The sequence below is a fragment of the Canis lupus genome, chromosome 20, assembly GCF_048164855.1.
Source record: "Canis lupus baileyi chromosome 20, mCanLup2.hap1, whole genome shotgun sequence".
Classification (NCBI taxonomy): domain Eukaryota; kingdom Metazoa; phylum Chordata; class Mammalia; order Carnivora; family Canidae; genus Canis; species Canis lupus.
In genome coordinates this window covers 15,169,288-15,191,882 of record NC_132857.1, presented here as the reverse complement: position 1 = coordinate 15,191,882, position 22,595 = coordinate 15,169,288, and the positions used below count along the sequence as shown (strand labels likewise).

General features: G+C 41.4%; 1 protein-coding gene across 4 annotated transcripts in view; it reads left to right on the top strand.

Moving 5' to 3' along the window:
* The first annotated feature begins 18,751 nt into the window (after nt 1–18,751).
* The window catches only part of INTU (inturned planar cell polarity protein), an 83,315-nt gene continuing 79,471 nt past the window's right edge, over nt 18,752–22,595 (top strand). For 3 of the 4 annotated variants that reach the window (XM_072788478.1, XM_072788479.1, XM_072788477.1), the window contains exon 1: nt 18,752–19,004. In XM_072788478.1, coding sequence (XP_072644579.1) covers nt 18,862–19,004 — 143 coding nt within the window. In that variant the 5' untranslated portion in view covers nt 18,752–18,861. The remainder of the gene's footprint in view (nt 19,005–22,595) is intronic. The other variant, XM_072788480.1, reaches the window with a different exon arrangement.

Sequence of the window (22,595 nt, the reverse complement as noted above, 5' to 3'; positions counted from 1 at the left end):
ATAGACTGGTGTGTACCAAGAAGCCCCATTTCTCTTCCTTATTCCTATCCAGCTTCCCCCTCACTTCACTTTTTCCATCCTTTCCCTGCCAGGGGACCCATCCTTCTGGAATCTTTTGTGGCCTAGGTCTTTTGAAGTCTATCTTTTGTTCCACTTTCTAGTACAATAGTAGATTCCCAAGTTCTTCATAAAGGAACATCTACTCAACAAATAAAACTGTCCTGATAAGTGAAAATAATTTCAATCTATCTTTAAGATAAAAGACCCCTCCTAAATGATGAGGTGTAAATGGAAGTAGAGAAGCCTGTTCTGCCAACTGTAAAAGCTGATGAAAGCTAATCTCTCTGGGTGGAGATCAAGAAATTTCTGTAATTTAAAAAATCTAGACATCCTTATGTATGTATTGTCCTGGCAGGTACATGCTTTTACCCATAGTATGTCTTTTTCCTAAGTGAGAGAGTATACAAATGATTATCACCTCAAAGCTGCAAGAGTGAGGCCGTGTTGGCATGGACAACTGAAACAACCAGCAATACTAGAAAAGAAAAAGGGATTCAGAAACTCTCCAAGTACTCACGCTCCACTTCATTTTCTGTTCAATATCAGATTCCACTGTGCACATCCTTGCTAGGGTCCTGCAACCTCTGTTGATAAACTCTTCCAGTGACAGAGAGCCCTTCACCCTAGTGAGTCTAGACATTGTGTTTAATGCTGTGAGGCACCACCACAGTCCTCTCTCTGCACCCTCTCTGCCCCCTAGGAGGGAGGCATTCATTCCCCACTGTGCTGGGAATGTTGACAGGTGAGGCTCTCAGCTGAGTCCTCTCCAGAAACTGTCCTCAGCTGGGGTACCTAGGTGGCTCATCATGTGAGTATCCTACTCTAGATTCCGGCTCAGGTCATGATCTCAGGATCATAAGAATGAGCTCTGCATCAGGTTCTGTGCTGGGCATGGAGCCTGCTTAAGACTCTCCCTCCCTCTCCCTCCCCCTTTCCTCTCTTTCTTGAAAAAAAAAAAAAAAAGAGGAGGTGTTCAGCTGAATACAGTCACTTTGCCCACCATCATAACTCTTTTCTGAAATGATAAGAAGATGCAAAAGCCTGTCCCCTCTTGCCTAACTCAGAACAATTCTGCAGGATCATGCCATCTCAAGCCTGTAGGATTGGCTGCAGCCTTTTTGAGTCTGCACTGCATCCAGCTTTCTTACTCTGCCCAGTCCTGCTCCCTTCACTCTCTCCACAGTTGTTGATCCCAACAGCACTTCCTAGTAAACTTTCTACGTGTGAATCTCCATCTCAGAGTTAGCTTCCCAAAGATTCCAACTTGCAGTATGTATTAAATATAAATCCACCTTCATATTTAAAAAAAAAAGTCTACTTGTCCTAATTCTAACTTCAGAAGCTGTACTGGATAAAACAATCTCTGTTCCACATGATGGCCCTTCAGATATTTGAAGGCAGTTATTATGTGTCTTGAGGGGAGCACTCCAACCTTTGGAGTTTGTGAGAAGGCAGAGGAACCAGCTGATACATAAGACTAAAGCCAGGAGAGTGTAGTGTCGTGGAAACCATGCCTGCATCAGAGCTGCCAACCACTGCCAGAAATATTGCCACCCACAGGACCCACTGGTTCCATAGACAATTTCCCATAACCAACTTTGAAAATGTTCTGCATTAGCTTTATATTATGCAAACATTAAAAATGACCACGGGGGCACCATGGTGGCTCAGCAGTTGAGCGTCTGCCTTTGGCTCAGGTTGTGATCCCAGAGTCCTGGGATCAAGTCCCACATCAGGCTCCTCACAGGGAGTGAGCTTATCCCTCTGCCTATGTCTCTGCTTCTCTCTCTGTGTGTCTCATGAATAAAGAAATAAAATCTTTAAAAAAAAATGACCACAAACTTAGTATCCTTAAAAAACATGCATTTATTAGCTCAGCATGCTATATATAGGTCAGAAGCCCAGGAGGGCTTGAATACCTGCTTATGGTCTCACAAAGGCAAAATCAGAGTTTAATCTTCATTAAGACCTTATCTGAAGGGTCTGGGGAAAATCCCTGTTTCAAGTTCATTCAGGTTATTTGACAGAGTTTAGTTCTTTGTAGTTGTAGGACTGAAGTCCCCATTTCCTTGCTGGTAGTCAGGGACACTTTCTGCTTCTAGAGGCACCCCACATTCCTTCTCAAATAGTGTCCCCCACCCCCGCCATCTCTAAACCAGCAATGTCTTCTACAGTTCTTCTCCTGCAGAGCTCTCTAACTTCCTCTTCTCCAACAGCCAGAGAAAGCTCTTTGCTTTTAAGGGTAAACAAATAGCTATAGATATACCTCACTTTAAGACAGTATGACATACAGAAACTCAGATTTATCATGAAAACGTAACTGAATAGGGATCTATAACACCACACATTTCTCACAAAATTTGAAGTTAAGGAAAAGTTATCTGATAGTTAAAAGCAAAAGATAAATCACTAAAAACACAATTTAGTAATTTTCCAAAATAGCTACATAGTAACTATTCCCTATATGAAAAGATTCATAAGGGGCCTTTTGAAAAAGCAGGTTATCCATGTATCCTTAAATTGTACAATATTTTGCAAAATCACTTATGTATACTGAGAACAGAAATCTAAAGTAGATCACTGGAAATTTTCACCTTAGAATTCAGTTGCCAAATTTTCTTCAAATCATTCTTCCTCGAAATAGAAAACCTGAACAGGCCAATAACCAGGGAGGAAATTGAAGCAGTCATCAAAAACCTCCCAAGACACAAGAGTCCAGGGCCAGATGGCTTCCCAGGGGAATTCTATCAAACGTTTAAAGAAGAAACCATACCTATTCTCCTAAAGCTGTTTGGAAAGATAGAAAGAGATGGAGTACTTCCAAATTCGTTCTATGAGGCCAGCATCACCTTAATTCCAAAACCAGACAAAGACCCCACCAAAAAGGAGAATTACAGACCAATATCCCTGATGAACATGGATGCAAAAATTCTCAACAAGATGCTAGCCAATAGGATCCAACAGCACATTAAGAAAATTATTCACCATGACCAAGTAGGATTTATCCCCGGGACGCAAGGCTGGTTCAACACTCGTAAAACAAACAATGTGATTCATCATATCAGCAAAAGAAAAACCAAGAACCATAGGATCCTCTCATTAGATGCAGAGAAAGCATTTGACAAAATACAGCATCCATTCCTGATCAAAACTCTTCAGAATGTAGGGATAGAGGGAACTTTCCTCGACATCTTAAAAGCCATTTACGAAAAGCCCACAGCAAATATCATTCTCCATGGGGAGGCACTGAGAGCCTTTCCCCTAAGATCCGGAACCAGACAGGGATGTCCACTCTCACCACTGCTATTCAACATAGTACCGGAAGTCCTAGCCTCAGCAATCAGACAACAAAAAGACATTAAAGGCATTCAAATTGGCAAAGAAGAAGTCAAACTCTCCCTCTTCGCCGATGACATGATACTCTACATAGAAAACCCAAAAGCCTCCACCCCAAGATTGCTAGAACTCATACAGCAATTCGGTAGCGTGGCAGGAAACAAAATCAATGCCCAGAAATCAGTTGCATTTCTATACACTAACAATGAGACTGAAGAAAGAGAAATTAAAGGAGTCAATCCCATTTACAATTGTACCCAAAAGCATAAGATACCCAGGAATAAACCTAACCAAAGATGTAAAGGATCTATACCCTCAAAACTATAGAACACTTCTGAAAGAAATTGAGGAAGACACAAAGAGATGGAAAAATATTCCATGCTCATGGATTGGCAGAATTAATATTGTGAAAATGTCAATGTTACCCAGGGCAATATACACGTTTGATGCAATCCCTATCAAAATACCATGGACTTTCTTCAGAGAGTTAGAACAAATTATTTTAAGATTTGTGTGGAATCAGAAAAGACCCCAAATAGCCAGGGGAATTTTAAAAAAGAAAACCATATCTGGGGGCATCACAATGCCAGATTTCAGGTTGTACTACAAAGTTGTGCTCATCAAGACAGTGTGGTACTGGCACAAAAACAGACACATAGATCAATGGAACAAAATAGAGAACCCAGAAGTGGACCCTGAACTTTATGGTCAACTACTATTCGATAAAGCAGGAAAGACTATCCATTGGAAGAAAGACAGTCTCTTCAATAAACGGTGCTGGGAAAATTGGACATCCACATGCAGAAGAATGAAACTAGACCACTCTCTTGCACCATACACAAAGATAAACTCAAAATGGATGAAAGATCTAAATGTGAGACAAGATTCCATCAAAATCCTAGAGGAGAACACAGGCAACACCCTTTTTGAACTCGGCCACAGTAACTTCTTGCAAGATACATCCACGAAGGCAAAAGAAACAAAAGCAAAAATGAACTATTGGGACTTCATCAAGATAAGAAGCTTTTGCACAGCAAAGGATACAGTCAACAAAACTCAAAGACAACCTACAGAATGGGAGAAGATATTTGCAAATGACGTATCAGATAAAGGGCTAGTTTCCAAGATCTATAAAGAACTTCTTAAACTCAACACCAAAGAAACAAAAAATCCAATCATGAAATCGGCAAGAGACATGAACAGAAATCTCACAGAGGAAGACATAGACATGGCCAACATGCACATGAGAAAATGCTCTGCATCACTTGCCATCAGGGAAATACAAATCAAAACCACAATGAGATACCACCTCACACCAGTGAGAATGGGGCAAATTAACAAGGCAGGAAACCACAAACGTTGGAGAGGATGCGGAGAAAAGGGAACCCTCTTACACTGTTGGTGGGAATGTGAACTGGTGCAGCCACTCTGGAAAACTGTGTGGAGGTTCCTCAAAGAGTTAAAAATAGACCTGCCCTACGACCCAGCAATTGCACTGTTGGGGATTTACCCCAAAGATACAGATGCAATGAAACACCGGGACACCTGCACCCCGATGTTTCTAGCAGCAATGGCCACGATAGCCAAACTGTGGAAGGAGCCTCGGTGTCCAACGAAAGATGAATGGATAAAGAAGATGTGGTTTATGTATACAATGGAATATTCCTCAGCTATTAGAAACGACAAATACCCACCATTTGCTTCAACGTTGATGGAACTGGAGGGTATTATGCTGAGTGAAGTAAGTCAATCGGAGAAGGACAAACATTATATGTTCTCATTCATTTGGGGAATATAAATAACAGTGAAAGGGAATATAAGGGAAGGGAGAAGAAATGTGTGGGAAATATCAGAAAGGGAGACAGAACATAAAGACTCCTAACTCTGGGAAATGAACTAGGGGTGGTGGAAGGGGAGGAGGGAGGGGGGTGGGGGTGAATGGGTGACGGGCACTGGGGGTTATTCTGTATGTTAGTAAATTGAACACCAATAAAAAATAAATTAAAAAAATAAAAAATACTCTGAAAAAAAATCATTCTTCCTGATATTTATATGTGAACACATCCTGATTCTAAGAGTAATATATATTTATTGTTTAAATTTTTGAAAAATACAGAAAAAACATAAAGGAGAAAATAAAAATCACTCACAGCTCTGCCTCCAGATGCAATCATTTTTAAGATTTGGTGAATATCCATCCAATCAATTTTTCCTAAATTTTACATAGTTAACAAGTCTGAATGTACACTTTTGTCTCCTGAATATTCACTGACGTTCAAATCATAAACATTTTATCATGCCATTAAGCATTCTATTTAAATTTCGTTTTAATAAATACATATCAGTTCATTGTCTGAGTGTACTTTAAGCTATGTAAGTATTACACTAATTTTGGACATTTACACCTTTTATATATTTGTTGTGATAACATACTATAATGAACATCATGATTTTCATTTTTTATCATTTCTTTGAGATTAATTTCTGAATCAAAAGACAATAACATTTTCAGACGAGGTGAAGTGTAGACTGAAGGTGAAGCAAGACAGAAGAATTTACTGAAGACAGAAGAATTAAGTGGAAGTAGCGGTTGAGCATCTGCCTTCGGCTCAGGGAGTGATCCTGGAGTCCCAGGATAGAGTCCCACATTGGGCTCCCTGCATGGAGCTGCTTTTCCCTCTGCCAATGTCTCTGCTTCTGTGTGTCTCTAATGAATAAATAAATAAAATCTTTAAAAAAAAAGTCTATATATATATATATATATATATTAAGAAATGAGCTCTCCATTCTCTACCCACTCAATTCCCAGAATCCTGGCAGCCAGGATTTAAGAAACCAACCCAAGAGAAAAATTCTACATGTAATGGCATTTGGAAATCCTACAATGAATAGCCAAGTCCCAGCTAATAACCATACACTTTTAAATTAATCTATTACTACTTATATTTAATCTGTATCTATAATCAGTAGTATCTTCTAACTAAAACGTTTTCCAGTCTCTTCTCCATTCATCCACCATTTATAGCATCAGACAAAAGAGTCTCACTGCCCTAAAAATCCTCCGAGCTCCGTATTAACCCTCCCCCCTCACCGCCTCAGCCCCCTGGGTAATCACTGATTCTTGGTTTGGAGCAATTATGAATAAAACTGCTGTTAACATCCCTGATCTTTTTACTTTCTCCAGGATGTCATACAGCTGGAGTCATATAGTATGTTGCCTTTTCAAAATGTTTTTTTTTTTTAACTTTTCCAGAATGTGATACAGCTGGAGTCATATGGTATGTTGCCTTTTCAAAATGGCTTTTTTGCCTTAGTAACGTGTATTCAGGATTCTGTTGTCTTTTCATGGCTTGATAGCTCATTTCTGTTTACCACTGAACGATATGCTATTGTCTAGATAAATCAGTTTACCCATTCACCGACTGAGGGACATTTTGGCTACCTCTCAGGTTTGGCAGTTATGAATAAAGCTGCTGTAAACATCCATCGCAGGTCTTTGTGTAAACATACGTTTTCAATTCATGTAAATTAAATGCTAGAGTGTGATTGCTGGATTATACTGGAAAAACAGATCTTATTTTGTAAGAAACTTCCAAATTGTCTTCCAAAGTGGCTGTACCATTGTGTATCCCTACCACCAGTGAATGAGTGTTCCTGTTGCTGCACGGCCTCACCACCCTGCTGTTGCTAGTGTTTTGGATTTTAGCCATTCTATAGGCCTGTAGTGGTATCTCATTGTTGCCTTAATTTGCAATTTTCTAGTGGATGATGTGGAGCCACCTATGATGTGGCTCCACCTATGATGTGGAGCATCCTTTCACATGCTTCTTTGCTATCTGTATATCTTGTTTGGTGAGGTGTGTGTCAGGTCTTTTGTCATTTTTTAAATCAGGTTGTTCCTTTTCTCGCTGTATGTTAAGAGTTCTTTGTGTATATTGGATAACAAATCTGTTTCTGATATGCCTTTTGCAAATATTTCCCTTTTAAAAAAATATTTTATTTATTTATTCATGAGAGACAGGGAGAGAGAGAGAGAGAGAGAGAGAGAGAGAGGCAGAGACACAGGCAGAGGGAGAGGCAGGCTCCCTGCAGGGAGCCAGACACGGGACTCCATCAGGGGTCTCCAGGGTCACGCCCTGGGCTGGAAGCAGATGTGCAACCGCTGAGCCCCCCGCTGGCGTCCCTGCAAATGTTTCCATTCAGTCCATACCTTGTCTGACTATCTTGACAGCACCTTTTGCAGAGGTTTTAATATTAACGAAGTCCAATTTATCAATTTTTTTTTCATGGCTTGGGCTTTTGGTGCTGCGTTTAAAAGTCACCATACCCAAGCTCACCGCCTATGCTGTCTTCTCCGGTGAAATCTACTTTTAAACCCCATAGATCCCAGAAAGAGAATACGGAGTCCACATGAGACTGGTCAGCCACCACCTTTTTTTTTTTTTCTTTTAAAGATTTTATTTACTTATTCATGAGAGACCCAGAGAGAGAGGCAGAGACACAGGCAGAGGGAGAAGCAGCCTGATGCGGGACCGGTCTCCAGGTCACGCCCTGGGCCCAAGGCAGGTGCCAAACCGCTGAGCCACCACCTTTGCTTCATCCTGTCATCTCTGGAGGCTAGAGCGCAGCCTGGCGCACCACAGGTGATCAGTGTACGTCTAGCAGGACTGACGGACGTCCATTCCCCCACGACGCAAAGCCAGCTGGCCTGGGTTCCCGCCCGTCCCCGCCTCCCCGCGGGGGCTGCCGCGCGCCTCCTCCCCCTGGCTGGGCGCGGCCCCCCACGCGGCAGGTGGCAGCTTCCCTGCTGGGGGCGGGGCCTGACCCCGGTGTCCCGGGAAGGGACGGCGAGGAGCACTAGGCGGCGAAAGCGCGCAGCCGGGGACCGCCCGCCGGAGGCCCGCGCCGCGCGGTGGGGACGAGTCCGCGGGGCGCGCGAGCCTGGAGGTGGAGGGGGCGCCTGTGCGCTCGCGGAGCCCCGCGGGGTGGCGGCCGGCGCTGCGCCCACCTGCGCGGGGCCGGGCGCCCCGGGGCTCCGAGAGCCGCGCGGCTCGGGGGCGGGCGTCGCTGCACACAGCCGCCCTTGCTTCGGGCGCAGGTTTCCGGGCGCCCCCCGCCGGCGGCCCTTTCTTCCCGCTGCGGGCCCCCCGGCCGCGGCCCCCGCGGTGCCCAGGCAGGCGGCGCTGCAGGAGCCGGCCCCGCGCGCTGGGCGCCCGCCACCCCCGCGAGCCCCGCCGCCAGCCTCGCGCGGGCATGTTCCGGGCGGGCCGGTCCAGCCTCCCCACACCTGCCCCCCGGAGCCTGGAGGACCTGGACTCGGTGCAGCGCGTCCTCTTCCACAGGTCAGTGCGAGGGGGCGAGGGGCGGGGGGGTCCCCGCGTGCAGAGTCTTACTCGGGCTTCTCCGCGGGAGGGCGAAGGGACCTGCACCCCGCCCTTCCCAGCCTCGGATGCTCCGGAGCCGCCCCGGTGTCCCCGCTGGGACTCGGGCCAGAGAACTCCGCTTGCTAAGAAGCTCCAAACATTTCAGCAAAGCTTTTCTTTAAAACACCTCTAGACTTTCTTCAGGGAAGAAAGAAAAAGAAAAAGAAAGAAAAAGAAAAAGAAAGAAAGAAAAGAAAGGGAGAGAAAAAGAAAGAAGAAAGAAAGAAAGAAAGAGAAAGAGAGAGAGAGAGAAAAGAAAGAAAGAAAGAAAGAAAAGAAAGAGAAAGAGAGAGAGAAAGAAAGAAAGAAAGAAAGAAAAAGAGAGAGAGAGAAAAGAAAGAAAGAAAGAAAGAAAGAAAGAAAGAAAGAAAGAAAGAAAGAAAGAAAGAAAGAAAAAGAAAGACACCTGAGAGTTTTGTTTGGGCTTTGGTTGTTATTGGACTTAGAATGAGCCACTTTTTAACAAATCTAAATTCTTTTTTTTTTTTTTTAAGATTTTATTTATTTATGAGACACACAGAGAGGGAGGCTCCATGCAGGGAGCCCGACGCGGGACTCGATCCTGGGACTCCAGGATCACGCCCTGGGCCCAAGGAAGGCACTGAACCGCTGAGCCACCCAGGGATCCCTTAACAAATCTAAATTCTAACACAAACACACACGCACACACACCAAGGCACACACGCGTGCGTCTACACACATAACTACACAAAAGAAATTTAAGAGCTCCTCCAAGAAGGACGAGAACCCCAACTTTCCCTAAACTGGTAGTGATTAATTTACTGCCTAGATACCTTCGACCAACCTTATCCTTTTTTTTTTTTTTAAGATTTTATTTGTTCATGAAAGACAGACAGAGAGAGAGAGGGAGAGAGAGAGAGAGAGGCAGAGACACAGGCAGAGGGAGAAACAGGCTCCATGCAGGAGCCCGACGTGGGACTGGATCCCGAGACTCCAGGATCACTCCCCGGGCTGAAGGCAGACGCTTAACCGCTGAGCCACCCAGGCGTCCCCCAACCTTATACTTTATGCAAAATAGGCCAACGAATGTTAAATGTTCATGGTGACTATGACAAGTTTACAGGAAATAAAGAACTAAGGATCCATATGGATAGCTAATTCTCTTTCCGTTTTAAGGTTAAGAGAGAATGCTGCTTTAAGTCCAGAAAAGCCTTGGCCTTCTTAAGACATGATGATATGGGGAAAACTTTTAGAAATATATCAAAAGTATCTATTGAATACATTTGTGGTGAGAAAGAGTAAGTGGCCCTTAGTAAATATCTGTCGGGGGGGAGGTTTATGTGAGTTCTCTCATCTGTAAACGTTTCAAGTGACCCTTTTAAGTCTTTGTACAAAACCATATGAGCCATAGAAACCCTGTTTTGTTGGAAGTGTGAGTAAAATAGAAAGACATTGTGCAAGGAAGAAAGTGGGTCTCTTCGATTTAAAAGCTGTCTTCTGAAACCTACAATTTTCCGCAGTTGGTTTCCTTTCCCTCTCCCCCCAAGAGAGCCCCTGCCCTATACAATAAAATATTGTCAAACAAGTAGCTAAAAGGGGATTCTGCTAACTTCCCAAAGACAGGTCCCCCTGCATTTGATAAAATTACAGTCCAGAAATAACCCCCCAAAAAATATTAACTAGAAACTCATTCACAGCATGACTTTGATGAAGCTGGGAGGGGTTGTAAGCTTAAGACCCTGCTGCAACAGAATTTCATATTTTAAATGTCAGGTGCCAAAAAATTCCAAGCTGATTAGCACTGCAGGGTTTCAGATCCGAAGCACAAATGTGTCTGAATGAACCAGGGCGAAAGAATATGTTTAAACTCTAGTCATCAAGACTGAAATGATTATTTCAGAAGTAAGTAGTGGAGTGTTTCTGGAATAAACCTGCTCAGTATATGAAAAACTACTCTTTCTGAATTACAAATAACTGCTCCCACATGCTATAAGAACCAATGGAATCTGAAACTATAAATGTGTTTGTCAGTATCATGGCTAACAGTGCTTTGTTTTCAACATTACGTGAAAGTCTTTTTGTTTTGGCAGTGCGTCATTTTTATTAATGGTTATTTATTATTTAATGTTTTCAAACATATTTAAAAATCGAGACATCTATAGAGATTTCTCTTTCATTTAATGAACTATATTTTCACATAAGTTCCTTTCCTCAAATGTCTTTTACTTGTATTTATAAATTTAGATATAATGTAATAGAAATTAGAGAAACCAGATAACCTGTAAACCATGTTCATCTACTTACTATAGCTAGCATTGACTAGTCCAGAGCATGGTCTATTTTTTTATATCAGTTTTACAAAATATTTATGTTTTTCCTTTAAAACATCCCTTGTAAGATATACGCAACATTTTGGCAATTGCATTAAAGAGACCAATAGCCTTGAGCCGTAGAAAGTTCATAGACAAGAAAAAATAGCAAACTAGTCTATTTTATTTTTATATCTTATTTTAAAGGATAAGTTTTATTTAATTACTTGTGTGTTTTCTGTTGCAAATATGGTTTTAAAACTGTAAAGCATTAAATTGCTGTGCTTTTGAAAAAGATACTTCAGCCAAACCAAAATTGAAGCAAAGTTGCAAACTTTTCTCTGCATGAGGTGTCAGATACAAAATATGGTTAAGACTAAAATAACAATTGCTGGAGCAAAAAAGCTGTCCCACTTTTTGGTTAGAAGTTACATATAAGTTGTTGGGAGTCAAGGAAGTGCTTCAATATTGTTTCTCAGTTACTTTTACTTAAGTAAGTGAACACATATTTGTGTCACCTTGATTATAAGAAGTACCCAAATCATTATATTAGGGCTCATTAGTATTTTGCAAAGACTTTAAAAAAAATCTATGCAAAAGGCTATTGGAGTTTATTCGTTCCCTTGGAGTCCTGTTTCTGTTGCATACTAGTAGTGTGACTTGCAAGATTTTTAACTTGTCTTTATTTTCCTGTTCTTTCTGTAATACAAAGGGATAATACCCACCTCACAGGGTGGTGGTGTGAATTTCAGATATGTAAGTGTTCTATAAAAGTTCTGTCAAAAGCTATCCTAAAAAATTAAAATGAAACACAGAATGATAGCTATTTCTAAAGACTCAGAAAAGTCAGCTAAGTGACTTTTGCCCAAAGCCTAATGGCTAATATAGGGAACTGGTCCCAGACAGAGTGGTAGTGTGGTCTGACATCTAAGCCAGCAAAAAAAAAAAAAAAAAAAAAAATGAGCTAGAAGTAAGTTTCTGAAAATGTTTGATGACCTAAACTTCAGACTTTTGCCAACAGCAAAAATATGCATATTTAAAATACCTCAAATATCCAGACGTATCAGGGACAAAGGTGTCCCAATTAGATAATATTCCTGATGAATAAAATATCCTTTAAATTCAAAAAGTAAAAACTAAAAAAATTAATGAAATAAAAAATTTAAATATAGCATATAGCACACACACCGTCTATTTCTTTAGGTGTAGGCATTAAATTCCAAGGCTTATCTCATATGGTTCTTAGCAACCCTGTACAGTAGGCAGGGATTATTATTTCTGTCTTCAGATGATGAAACTGATTTCATCCACATTCGCTCAGTTATTAGTGCCAGAATCACGATGAGAATGTGGCTTCTCTGGCTAGAAAATGCATGGTACTCAGGAATTATCAAGCATTTTCACATATTATCAAATTACTGTAGGGTTCGGCAATGCAGTAGTTTTCTTTTCTTTTTTTAGATGCTTTTAGGGGCACTTGGCACTTCATTTATAAGCTATGATTTTTTTTTAATGTAATTCTTGTGTCTTTTTGCTTCCTACTTTCCTCTTCATTGGCAGATTGTCAGCCATCAACAATTTCTGCAGCAGTTGTATTCCTGTTTTAAGGAGGCTCCTCTTCCTTCTGGTTGGCAGCTACTGATCTAAGGCAGTAGTATGTTTCACCAAATTTTTTATAGTTTGTAAATGAAAGTATAAAATGAGGTTAAGTAGGAATAAATGAAGGGTTTGGGGCTTGAGCTTCGTGCCATCTACTTCAGTTACTTTTACGTACCTCTGTATTCTCATCTGTATTTCATTATTATTCAAATAGAGAATGCATGATCTCTATGGAACAAGTTCCATACATTTTTACAGGTAATTCAATTTTTACATAGAAAAATTAGAATTTTAGATCATAATGTAATTCTATAAACACAGGATTGCTGAAATATTATCTTAGATGACTCAATCCCAAATCTTAAAAATCTCACATTGTGAAGCCTCAGTTTTTAAAATGCTATTTTGGTGGTCTATCAAGTTATTTATTCATGATTTTTAAAATGGTTGGGGTTGTCAGTATTACCACATAGCTCATGAACTATATCACTATTCACAATTAAGATGATACAAATTAGTTTCTAACAATGCTAAGCTCCATGCATTTTTCCTTTCAGTTTAAAAGTTTTTAATGGACATGACCTCATGTGGCCCTGTTTACTTCTCATTGCTAGTTTCCATTACTACTAGGCAGAGAGCTGTTAAACCCGCTAAAGATACTAAATATTTAATTATGTTCTTATCTGGTGTATGTTGTATTTTATGTCAGAATTGTATTGTTTGCCCAATTGAGATGGTAATCTATGAAAGATAAGGACTTTATTTCATATATATTTTAAACTAAACATATTTTAGTGCTCAGTAGATGGCTGGCCATCTGTGTTGTGGAAAAGAGAAATTGAGAATATACTCCAGTCTCTTTTAAGTCTTCCTGAAATTGCTATTATGAAACAAAGTATTTTTTAAAAGGCCCTGAAAATGGCATGTTATTTTTTTCTGTTCTTCATCACCTCCAGTATATCTAAGGCTGTTAGATGTTTAGTACAAATATGATATATAAAATTAGAAATATGATTAGTTAATATACACCCTGAAAATTTAAATAAGAATATAAAGTGATTGCTATTACTCTTCTTTTGTGGAAGATCAAGCAAAGTAGTAACCTTTTGTCTATTAAACTAACATATGGAAATAGACTAGCCAACAAAGTTAACATAACTCAGAGACATATCTAGTGTGAAGAATATTTCTTAAAAGATACTTTAGGGCAGCCTGGGTGGCTCAGTGGCTTAGCGCCGCCTTCAGCCCAGGCTGTGATCCTGGAGACCCGGGATCAAGTCTCACATCAGGCTCCCTGCATGGAGTCTGCTCCTCTCTCTGCCTGTGTCTCTGCCTCTTTCTCTCTCTCTCTCTGTCTCTCATGAATAAATAAAATCTTTAATAAAAAAAAGAGATACTTTAATGTGGCACTTCCTGTTCCTATTCAACCTTGTGTAAGATGAAAGACTGAAAAACAACAACAAAAAAGATCCAGTCATATCTTCCAGGAATCTGTCATTTGGTAGCAAAGATAGACACATTCCTAAATAATTTAGATACTAAGCAGACTGATACTTGTAACAATTTTATTATATATATTAGGAGGGGAAGGTGGAAAGAGGAATTGTCACTGAGATAGGAAAAGAGTGTAGGAGTCTTCTTCAAAAGGGTACTCATAGAACTGAATCTTGAAGGAAAATGTAGTATTTTGGATAAGTCGCATTCCACAATGAAAGAACTATGTAAGTAAATGATTTGTAAGATAGCTTTTAAGTTTTATTGATAGTTTATGTGCTAGGTATTTTACATGCATTAACTTATTGGACTTCAAACAGTCCTATGAAGTATGTACCACTATCTGAATCCATAGATAAAGAAACGCAGCTTGGAGAGGTTGATTTGCTCAAGATTATGTAGATGGTAGGTTCTGGAGCAGGGAAAAGTCTGCCTGCCAGGTTCAAAGTAAGAAGATGGGAAGGGATTTAGCCTGTTGGGTAAATGGTCAGTGGGCCCGCAGGTATATTAGAAGTGAGGGAAGGCTTAGGGGAGTGTTTCCCAAGTTTACCTTAACTTTAGGGATCACTGAGGGGCAGCGACACTTATTTAAAATTGAGATTTCCAGGCCAGCTTCCCTGGAGATTCTGATCCTGTTGAAGTTGGGAAGGCCTTAAAATCTCTCAGTTTAACAAACCCCAGGGGATCTTTTGATCTGACAGGTTGGGCACATTTGATTAACTTGATTAATGCAGGAAATAAGGCATCTAATTCCTCATTGGTAATCAATTGTTTGTAGAATTGGATTTTTTTTTTAAGAGACTACGCAGTTTGGACTTTATTCTCTGATGGGGTGGCATTGAAGGTTTATGAGCAAGGTATGAAATTATTAGATGTTTATAGAGGAAAAAACAGTGTTATTTTTTAAAATTTTTATTTAAATTCAATTTAGTTAATGCATAGTGTGTTATTAGCATCAGAGGCAGAATTTAGTGATTCATCATTAGCTTCAGAGGCAGAATTTAGTGATTCATCAGTTGCATATAACACTCAGTGCTCATGACATCAAGTGCCCTCCCTCATCAATGCCCATCACTCAATTCCAACTAACCCATCTCCCCCCCTTCCCTCCAGCAACCCTGTTTGTTTCCTATAGTTAAGAGTCTCTTATGATTTTCTTCCTTCTATTTTTATCTTATTTTATTTTTCCTTCCCTTCTTCTTTTTTTTTTTTTAAATTTTTATTTTTTTATGATAGTCACAGAGAGAGAGAGAGAAAGGCAGAGACATAGGCAGAGGGAGAAGCAGGCTCCATGCACCGGGAGCCTGATGTGGGATTCGATCCCGGGTCTCCAGGATCGCGCCCCGGGCCAAAGGCAGGCGCCAAACCGCTGCGCCACCCAGGGATCCCCTCCTTCCCTTCTTCTATGTTCACCTGTTTTGTTTCTTAATTTACTTACAGTGTCATTTATATGAAGAAAATATGTTTTTGTGTTAAAATTTTAAATGTCCTTTTTTTAAACTTCTAATAAGATGCTTTTAAAATAAGTGCAACTTATTAGATAGCTGCCTAAAGCATTTTTTAACAGTTTATTTACTTACGAATTCGCTACACCCAATGTGGGGCTCTAACTCACAACCCCGAGATCAAAAGTCACATGTTTTCCCAACTGAGCCAGCCAGGTACCCCAAGCATTTTTAATTTTGGAATGGAATCTTAAGTAATTTTTAACATTTGATATTGTGGTGAGAAGAAGTATGTATGTTTTAATGTGAAACATATAATGATTCCAACTTTTAAAAATAATGTTGTTTCTCTGATTTTAAAACATTTTTTGAGGGTCTCAGTGCTGATAAAAATACTTGTTTCCCTTCCTTCCTGGATCCATTCTCTTCAAACTTCTAACCCCATTACTTCCTTTATCTTTTTCAGCTGGCAAGGTTGACTTCTATTTACCTGAGAAAATAAACACCATTACATAGAGATTATCTCAGCTTCCTGACTAAAACTGGCAAATCAGCATCCACACTTGTGCCCTTCTTTAGGAATCAATTTTAAGGAAGTCACATCAGCAAGATCATATCCCTCCATCTGTGCCTTAGATGCCATCTTCTCTTGCCACCTCAAGAACCTCCTTTGCCCCATTATCCCTTTATGAACTAGTTCTCCAATCTGAGCGATATGTATTTTTTTAAGGGAAAAAAAAACCCTGTTGTGAATTTCCGGGGATGACTTAAACTTTTTAAATTATAATTTTAAACAAACAGGTATAAGCTCTGTGCTCTATAGCTCTTATATAAGATAAAAACCATTTTATAGGGAACCCCGAGTGGCTCAGGGGTTTAGCCCTGCCTTCAGCCCAGGGCCTGCTCCTGGAGACCAGGGATTGAGACCCACGGGCTCCCTGCAGGGAGCCTGTGTCTCTGCCTCTCTCTCTCTCTCTCTCTGTGTGTGTGTCTCTCATGAATAAATAAAATTACAAAAAAATTATAAATTTGAGAGGATCCCTGGGTGGCTCAGTAGTTTAGCGCCGCCTTCAGCCCAGGTCCTAGAGTCCTGGGATGGAGTCCCACATTGGGCTCCCTGAATGGAGCCTGCTTCTCTCCCTCTGCCTGTGTCTCTCCCTCTCCCCTGTGTGTCTTTCATGAATATATAAATAAAAATCTTTTTAAAAAATTAATTAATTTGAATTAAAGTGCAAAGAATATTCAATAGCTGGTATATTTAGAAAAGCACATTTAGAAATTATACAACAAAAAAACTTAGGATATTCAAATGTACATGGTTTAATGAGACAAATGGAACTAAATTGCATCTTGAAAGTTTAAATACTATTAGCCTGCTACTGCTCAGGTTCTTTAGAATTCTTCATGTATATAACCACTTTGGGCCATGGCAGGACTCATTTCCCACTACCTTTTGAAACGCGGTACTCCATAATAACAAGAGAAGTTTAGACTTCCTCTAAGAAATTTGCTGTGGCCCTCTACACCCCAATCTGTTTTCCCTTGGGTATTCCTTAGAACTCTGCATGTTTCATGATACTTACCACTATATGTCATAAAATACCCATGTAGTTTAAGTTGAATCTCCAGCACCTATTCATTGAGATCATAATTTTTTTTTTAGTTTTTATTTATTTATGATAGTCACAGAGAGAGAGAGAGAGAGAGAGAGGCAGAGACATAGGCAGGGGGAGAAGCAGGCTCCATGCACCGGGAGCCCGACGTGGGATTCGATCCCGGGTCTCCAGGATCGCGCCCTGGGCCAAAGGCAGGCGCCAAAGCGCTGCGCCACCCAGGGATCCCGAGATCATAATTATATCATTTTTTTACTTGCTATACCATGAGTATATCCCCCATGCGTAACTCTTTGAAAACATGTGTATTAGCATAATATTCATATTTCATGTCATTATTTAACTTTTCCCTGTTGAACATTTAGATTGTTTCCTCCTTCCACTTTCACAAATTTCAGAATTTTTTTTGCGTCCTTTATTTTCTTAGAATAGACTATAATAGTTGAATTCCTGAATCCCGAGGAAGAAACATAATCTAGCAGTTAATGACTTAGGTTCAGTTTTTCTTTGTTGCCTTGTCGGTTGACCATGAAGATGACTAACGCTTCAGTTTCTTTTAGTATAAAGATATTTGTTTCACAGTATGTGAATACTGAGCATAGTGTATGGATAGAACAAGTACTTTGAGAAATGGCCGACTCTCAAATCATTTTGTACTTAGGGAAAAAAATACTTGATGTAGGTATTCGTAAATCACCGATAAAATCGATCAGTGTACATTTCCAACTCGGGGATGAGGACACTTCCTCAAATCATAAGTTTGCGCTGCAAAACGAACCTGCAGGTGATTTCACAACACTGCCACCCATTTGAAGTACTCTAGAACGTCTGCTTGGGAAAACTATAAAAAATGTTTGCAGTTGCCAAAACAGTATGAAAAGCAAAGAAACAATGGAGCGCGTTTACGTTAACACCTAGAGGGCGTTGCTCAAAAGCGTCCCTTTCCCAGCACAAGAGGCCGAGGCCCAGAGGAAAGGGAGAGAAGGGTTAACCTTTTTTTTTTTTTTAATTTCTTATTTATTTATTGGAGACGCAGAGAGAGAGCGAGAAGCAGGCCCCATGCAGGGAGCCCGACGCGGGACTCGAACCAGGGTCTCCAGGGTCACGTCCTGGGCTGAAGGCGGCGCTAAACCGCTGAGCCACCGGGGCTGCCCCAGTCCTATAGATTTACCTTTACCTCAAGAAAACCCCAGGCTGAGTGCCTCTAAGGCTTTGGGCACCTGTTGCGCATAGAAACACAGGGTAAAGTGCAAACTGTAAGAAAAGGGGAAACAACCACCATCACCACCACCCCAGTGGGTCTCCGCTGTTACTACATTATGCAGCTCCAAGAGTGCCTTTAGGAGACCCTACGCGGTGAAGCTTCAACCACTTAAATTCTTCCGACTCAGACGCCCCCCTGGAAATTTCACCTGGTTGGCCTCTTTCCGTAGTTCTCGCGCGCTCCAGGAAAGCTTCCTCGTCGCCGTGGCAACCCGAGCGGCCACCAATTGCAGCCGAGGATGGGCGGTCACGTGGCCCCTCCCCGCCCGCCCCGCCTCGCGGAGACAACATGGCGGGTACGGCGAGCCGGAGCTGCGAGGTTTGAATCACACGGCTTGCAGCTCTTGCACGCCTGAGGATGGCGTCTCCGGTTTCGTGTGGCTCGCGTCGCAGCCCGGATGAGTTCCCTGAAGACCCGTCTTCCCAAGAAGATGAGGATTGCGATCGTGAAGACCGGGTCAGCTCCTCGGGTTCCTACTCCTCAGCGAGTAGCGATTACGTGTAAGGGGCTCGAAGAGGGACAGTCCGGTGCATCCTGCGGGGCCGCGGAGCTTCCGCGTGGGGCGGGGCAACCGCCGGAGGCTTAGCGCAGTTGGGATTGTTTGAGGTTCTGTCATAAGTGGGATTTACGTGAGCCACGCGCGCCTGGTGCGGTATGGTGAGCCGCCGTGACGGGCCGGCCTCGGCTTCTGTGGGCCTTTAGGATCGTCCGCCGAGGAGCCTCCCCTCGTGAGGGTTCCGAGGTTCACAAAACGTGCTTAGTCTTCCCTAGCGTTAGGATCTTTTTTTTTATCTTTTTTTTTTTTTAATATTTATTTATTTATGATAGAACGAGAGAGAGAGAGGCAGAGACACAGGCAGAGGGAGAAGCAGGCTCCATGCACCGGGAGCCCGACGTGGGATTCGATCCCGGGTCTCCAGGATCGCGCCCTGGGCCAAAGGCAGGCGCCAAACCGCTGCGCCACCCAGGGTTCCCCGGGATCTTTATGATTTTTAGTGCAGGGATACCCTACAGGTTTTACTTATCAACTATTTAAGTCCTATAGATTTTTTTTCCCTTCTGTTATAAAAATGGATAGATTATTGAAAAAAAAAGAAAGAAAAAGGAAATACCCCCCCCCTCCTCCCTTAGTCTTCACATCAAGGACAACTTCTCAAAATCTTGGGGGTATTTCTGCTGTATTTTCCCATACGTTCTCATGGTTTTCTTGTTTTCTGCTGCATGTCATAATGTGATTTTTTTTTAAATACAAAAATGAGTGTTATTTTCCACTTTTTTAATCCTTAATAATAATGCAGAGGTTCCTTTGATTCATAGGACCCAATGCTGCTTCACTTTTGAGGGAATCTATTCCTTACTGCTACGGAATAAGATTTTTTTTTTCTTTTCTTTTTTTTTCTTTTTGAAAAGTAAATTAGTGGTGGTTTGAAATGAATGAGTAACGGTGAAAAGGTGTAGGTGCCAAAACGTCAACCAATCCCATAATGGACTGCCCACAGGAGTCAGCTTTAGGATGACACTTTAAGTGCATTATTTAGGAGCAATGATTACAAGTATCTAATGTGTTTTCAGGAGTAAAAGTCGCTTGGTAATTACTTTCCCGTAGGAATATGTAAAAAAAAAATTACCATTATCTTTAGCAGGGTAAGGGAGAAGCAGTCACTAATGACTGCTTAGTGTGCTCTAGCTGTTCAGTAAGGACCAATTATATATGATTTTATTTATTTTTAATTTTTAAATTTTATTGGAATTCAGTTTGCCAACATATAGCATAACACCCAGTGCTCATCCCATCAAGTGCCCCCCTCAGTGCCTATCACCCAGTCACCCTCAACCCCCCCCCCCGCCCACCTCCCCTTCCACCACCCCTCCTAGTTCGTTTCCCAGAGCTAGGAGTCTCTCATGTTCTGTCTCCCTTTCTGATATTTCCCACTCATTTTCTCTCCTTTCCCCTTTATTCCCTTTCACTATTTTTTTATATTCCCCAAATGAATGAGACCATATGTTTGTCCTTCTCCGATTGACTTATTTCACTCAGCATAATACCCTCCAGGCCCCTCCACATCGAAGCAAATGGTGGGTATTTGTCGTTTCTAATGGCTGAGTAATATTCCATTGTATACATAGACCACAGCTTCTCTATCCATTCATCTTCCGATGGACACCGAGGCTCCTAACACAGTTTGGCTGTTGTGGACATTGCCGCTATAAACATCGGGGTGCAGGGGTCTCGGTCTTTCACTGCATCTGTATCTTTGGGGTAAATCCCTAGCAGTGCAATTGCTGGGTCGTAGGGCAGGTCTATTTTTCTTTAACTCTTTGAGGAACCTCCACACAGTTTTCCAGAGTGGCTGCACCAGTTCACATTCCCACCAACAGTGTAAGAGGGTTCCCTTTTCTCCGCATCTTCTCCAACATTTGTGGTTTCCTGCCTTGTTAATTTTCCCCATTCTCACTGGTGTGAGGTGGTATCTCATTGGGGTTTTGATTTGTATTTCCCTGATGGCAAGTGATGCAGAGCATTTTCTCATGTGCGTGTTGGCCATGTCTATGTCTTCCTCTGTGAGATTTCTCTTCATGTTTTTTGCCCATTTCATGATTGGATTGTTTGTTTCTTTGGTGTTGAGTTTAAGAAGTTCTTTATAGATCTTGGAAACTAGCCCTTTATCTGATACGTCATTTGCAAATATCTTCTCCCATTCTGTAGGTTGTCTTTGAGTTTTGTTGACTGTATCCTTTGCTGTGCAAAAGCTTCTTATCTTGATGAAGTCCCAATAGTTCATTTTTGCTTTTGTTTCTCTTGCCTTCATGGATGTATCTTGCAAGAAGTTACTATGGCCAAGTTCAAAAAGGGTGTTGCCTGTGTTCTCCTCTCAGATTTTTATGGAATCTTGTCTCACATTTAGATTTTTCATCCATTTTGAGTTCATCCATTTTGAGTATTTGGTGTAATACTTTGTGTATGGTGTAAGAGAATGGTCCAGCTTCATTCTTCTGCATGTGGATGCCCAGTTTTCCCAGCACCATTTATTGAAGAGACTGTCTTTTTTCCAGTGGATAGTCTTTCCTCCTTTGTCGAATATTAGTTGACCATAAAGTTGAGGGTCCACTTCTGGGTTCTCTATTCTGTTCCATTGATCTATGTGTCTGTTTGTGCCAGTACCACACTGTCTTGATGACCACAGCTTTGTACTACACCTGAAACCTGGCATTGTGATGCCCCCAGCTATGGTTTTCTTTCTTTATTTATTCATGAGAGACAGAGAGAGAGAGGCAGAAACACAGGCAGAGGGAGAAGCAGGCTCCATGCAGGGAGCCCGACGTGGGACTTGATCTGGGGTCTCCAAGGTCATGCCCTGGGCCAAAGGCAGGCACTAAAACGCTGAGCCACCCGGGCTGCCCCCAGGACCGATTATATTCTTGAGGAAGATATCAAGTATTTTGTGTAATTTGTGGTCATTTAAAAAATAATTACAGCGTTATGATGGTTGAGGCACTGAATGGAAAGAATGGGTTGTTACAGGAAGCCTTACTTGGTCTTGCTGTGGGAATCCTAGACCTTGTGAGAATCATCAAGCTCTTGGTTTCTTTCTACATCTTAGAGTCACACACTTTGAGCTGGGAGGGAATCTGTAATTTTCCCGCGGCCACACAGCTCAGTGTTTCAGTGTAGGAATTTAGGAGGCCGGATTGCCAGTGGCGTGTCCTGATTTTAATGGGATGAAGGTAAATGAGCTAGCCCTGTTTCCTAGGAAATGAGCAATCTGAGGACCTTGTTTTAGGAAAACTTGTTATCTCAAAACATTTTAAAATTAAAAGTACATGTAAATATGTATTTTATGTACATGTATAAATATTTATATATATTATATATGTATATATTTTTAAAGGGCATTAAGCTTTCCACGTGAGTCATTTGCTCATTACTTGAGATGTTCCAGTGTCTTTATTCTTCTAATAGTAAAAGTACAGTAAATCTCTGTTGCAAAATGTTTTGCTGGTCTATGTTTCAATTCCTGTCAAGAATTCAGGTTTTGTGTTTGGCCCTTCTTGATGTGTAGGACATGAGAATTGATATGCTGATCTCACCA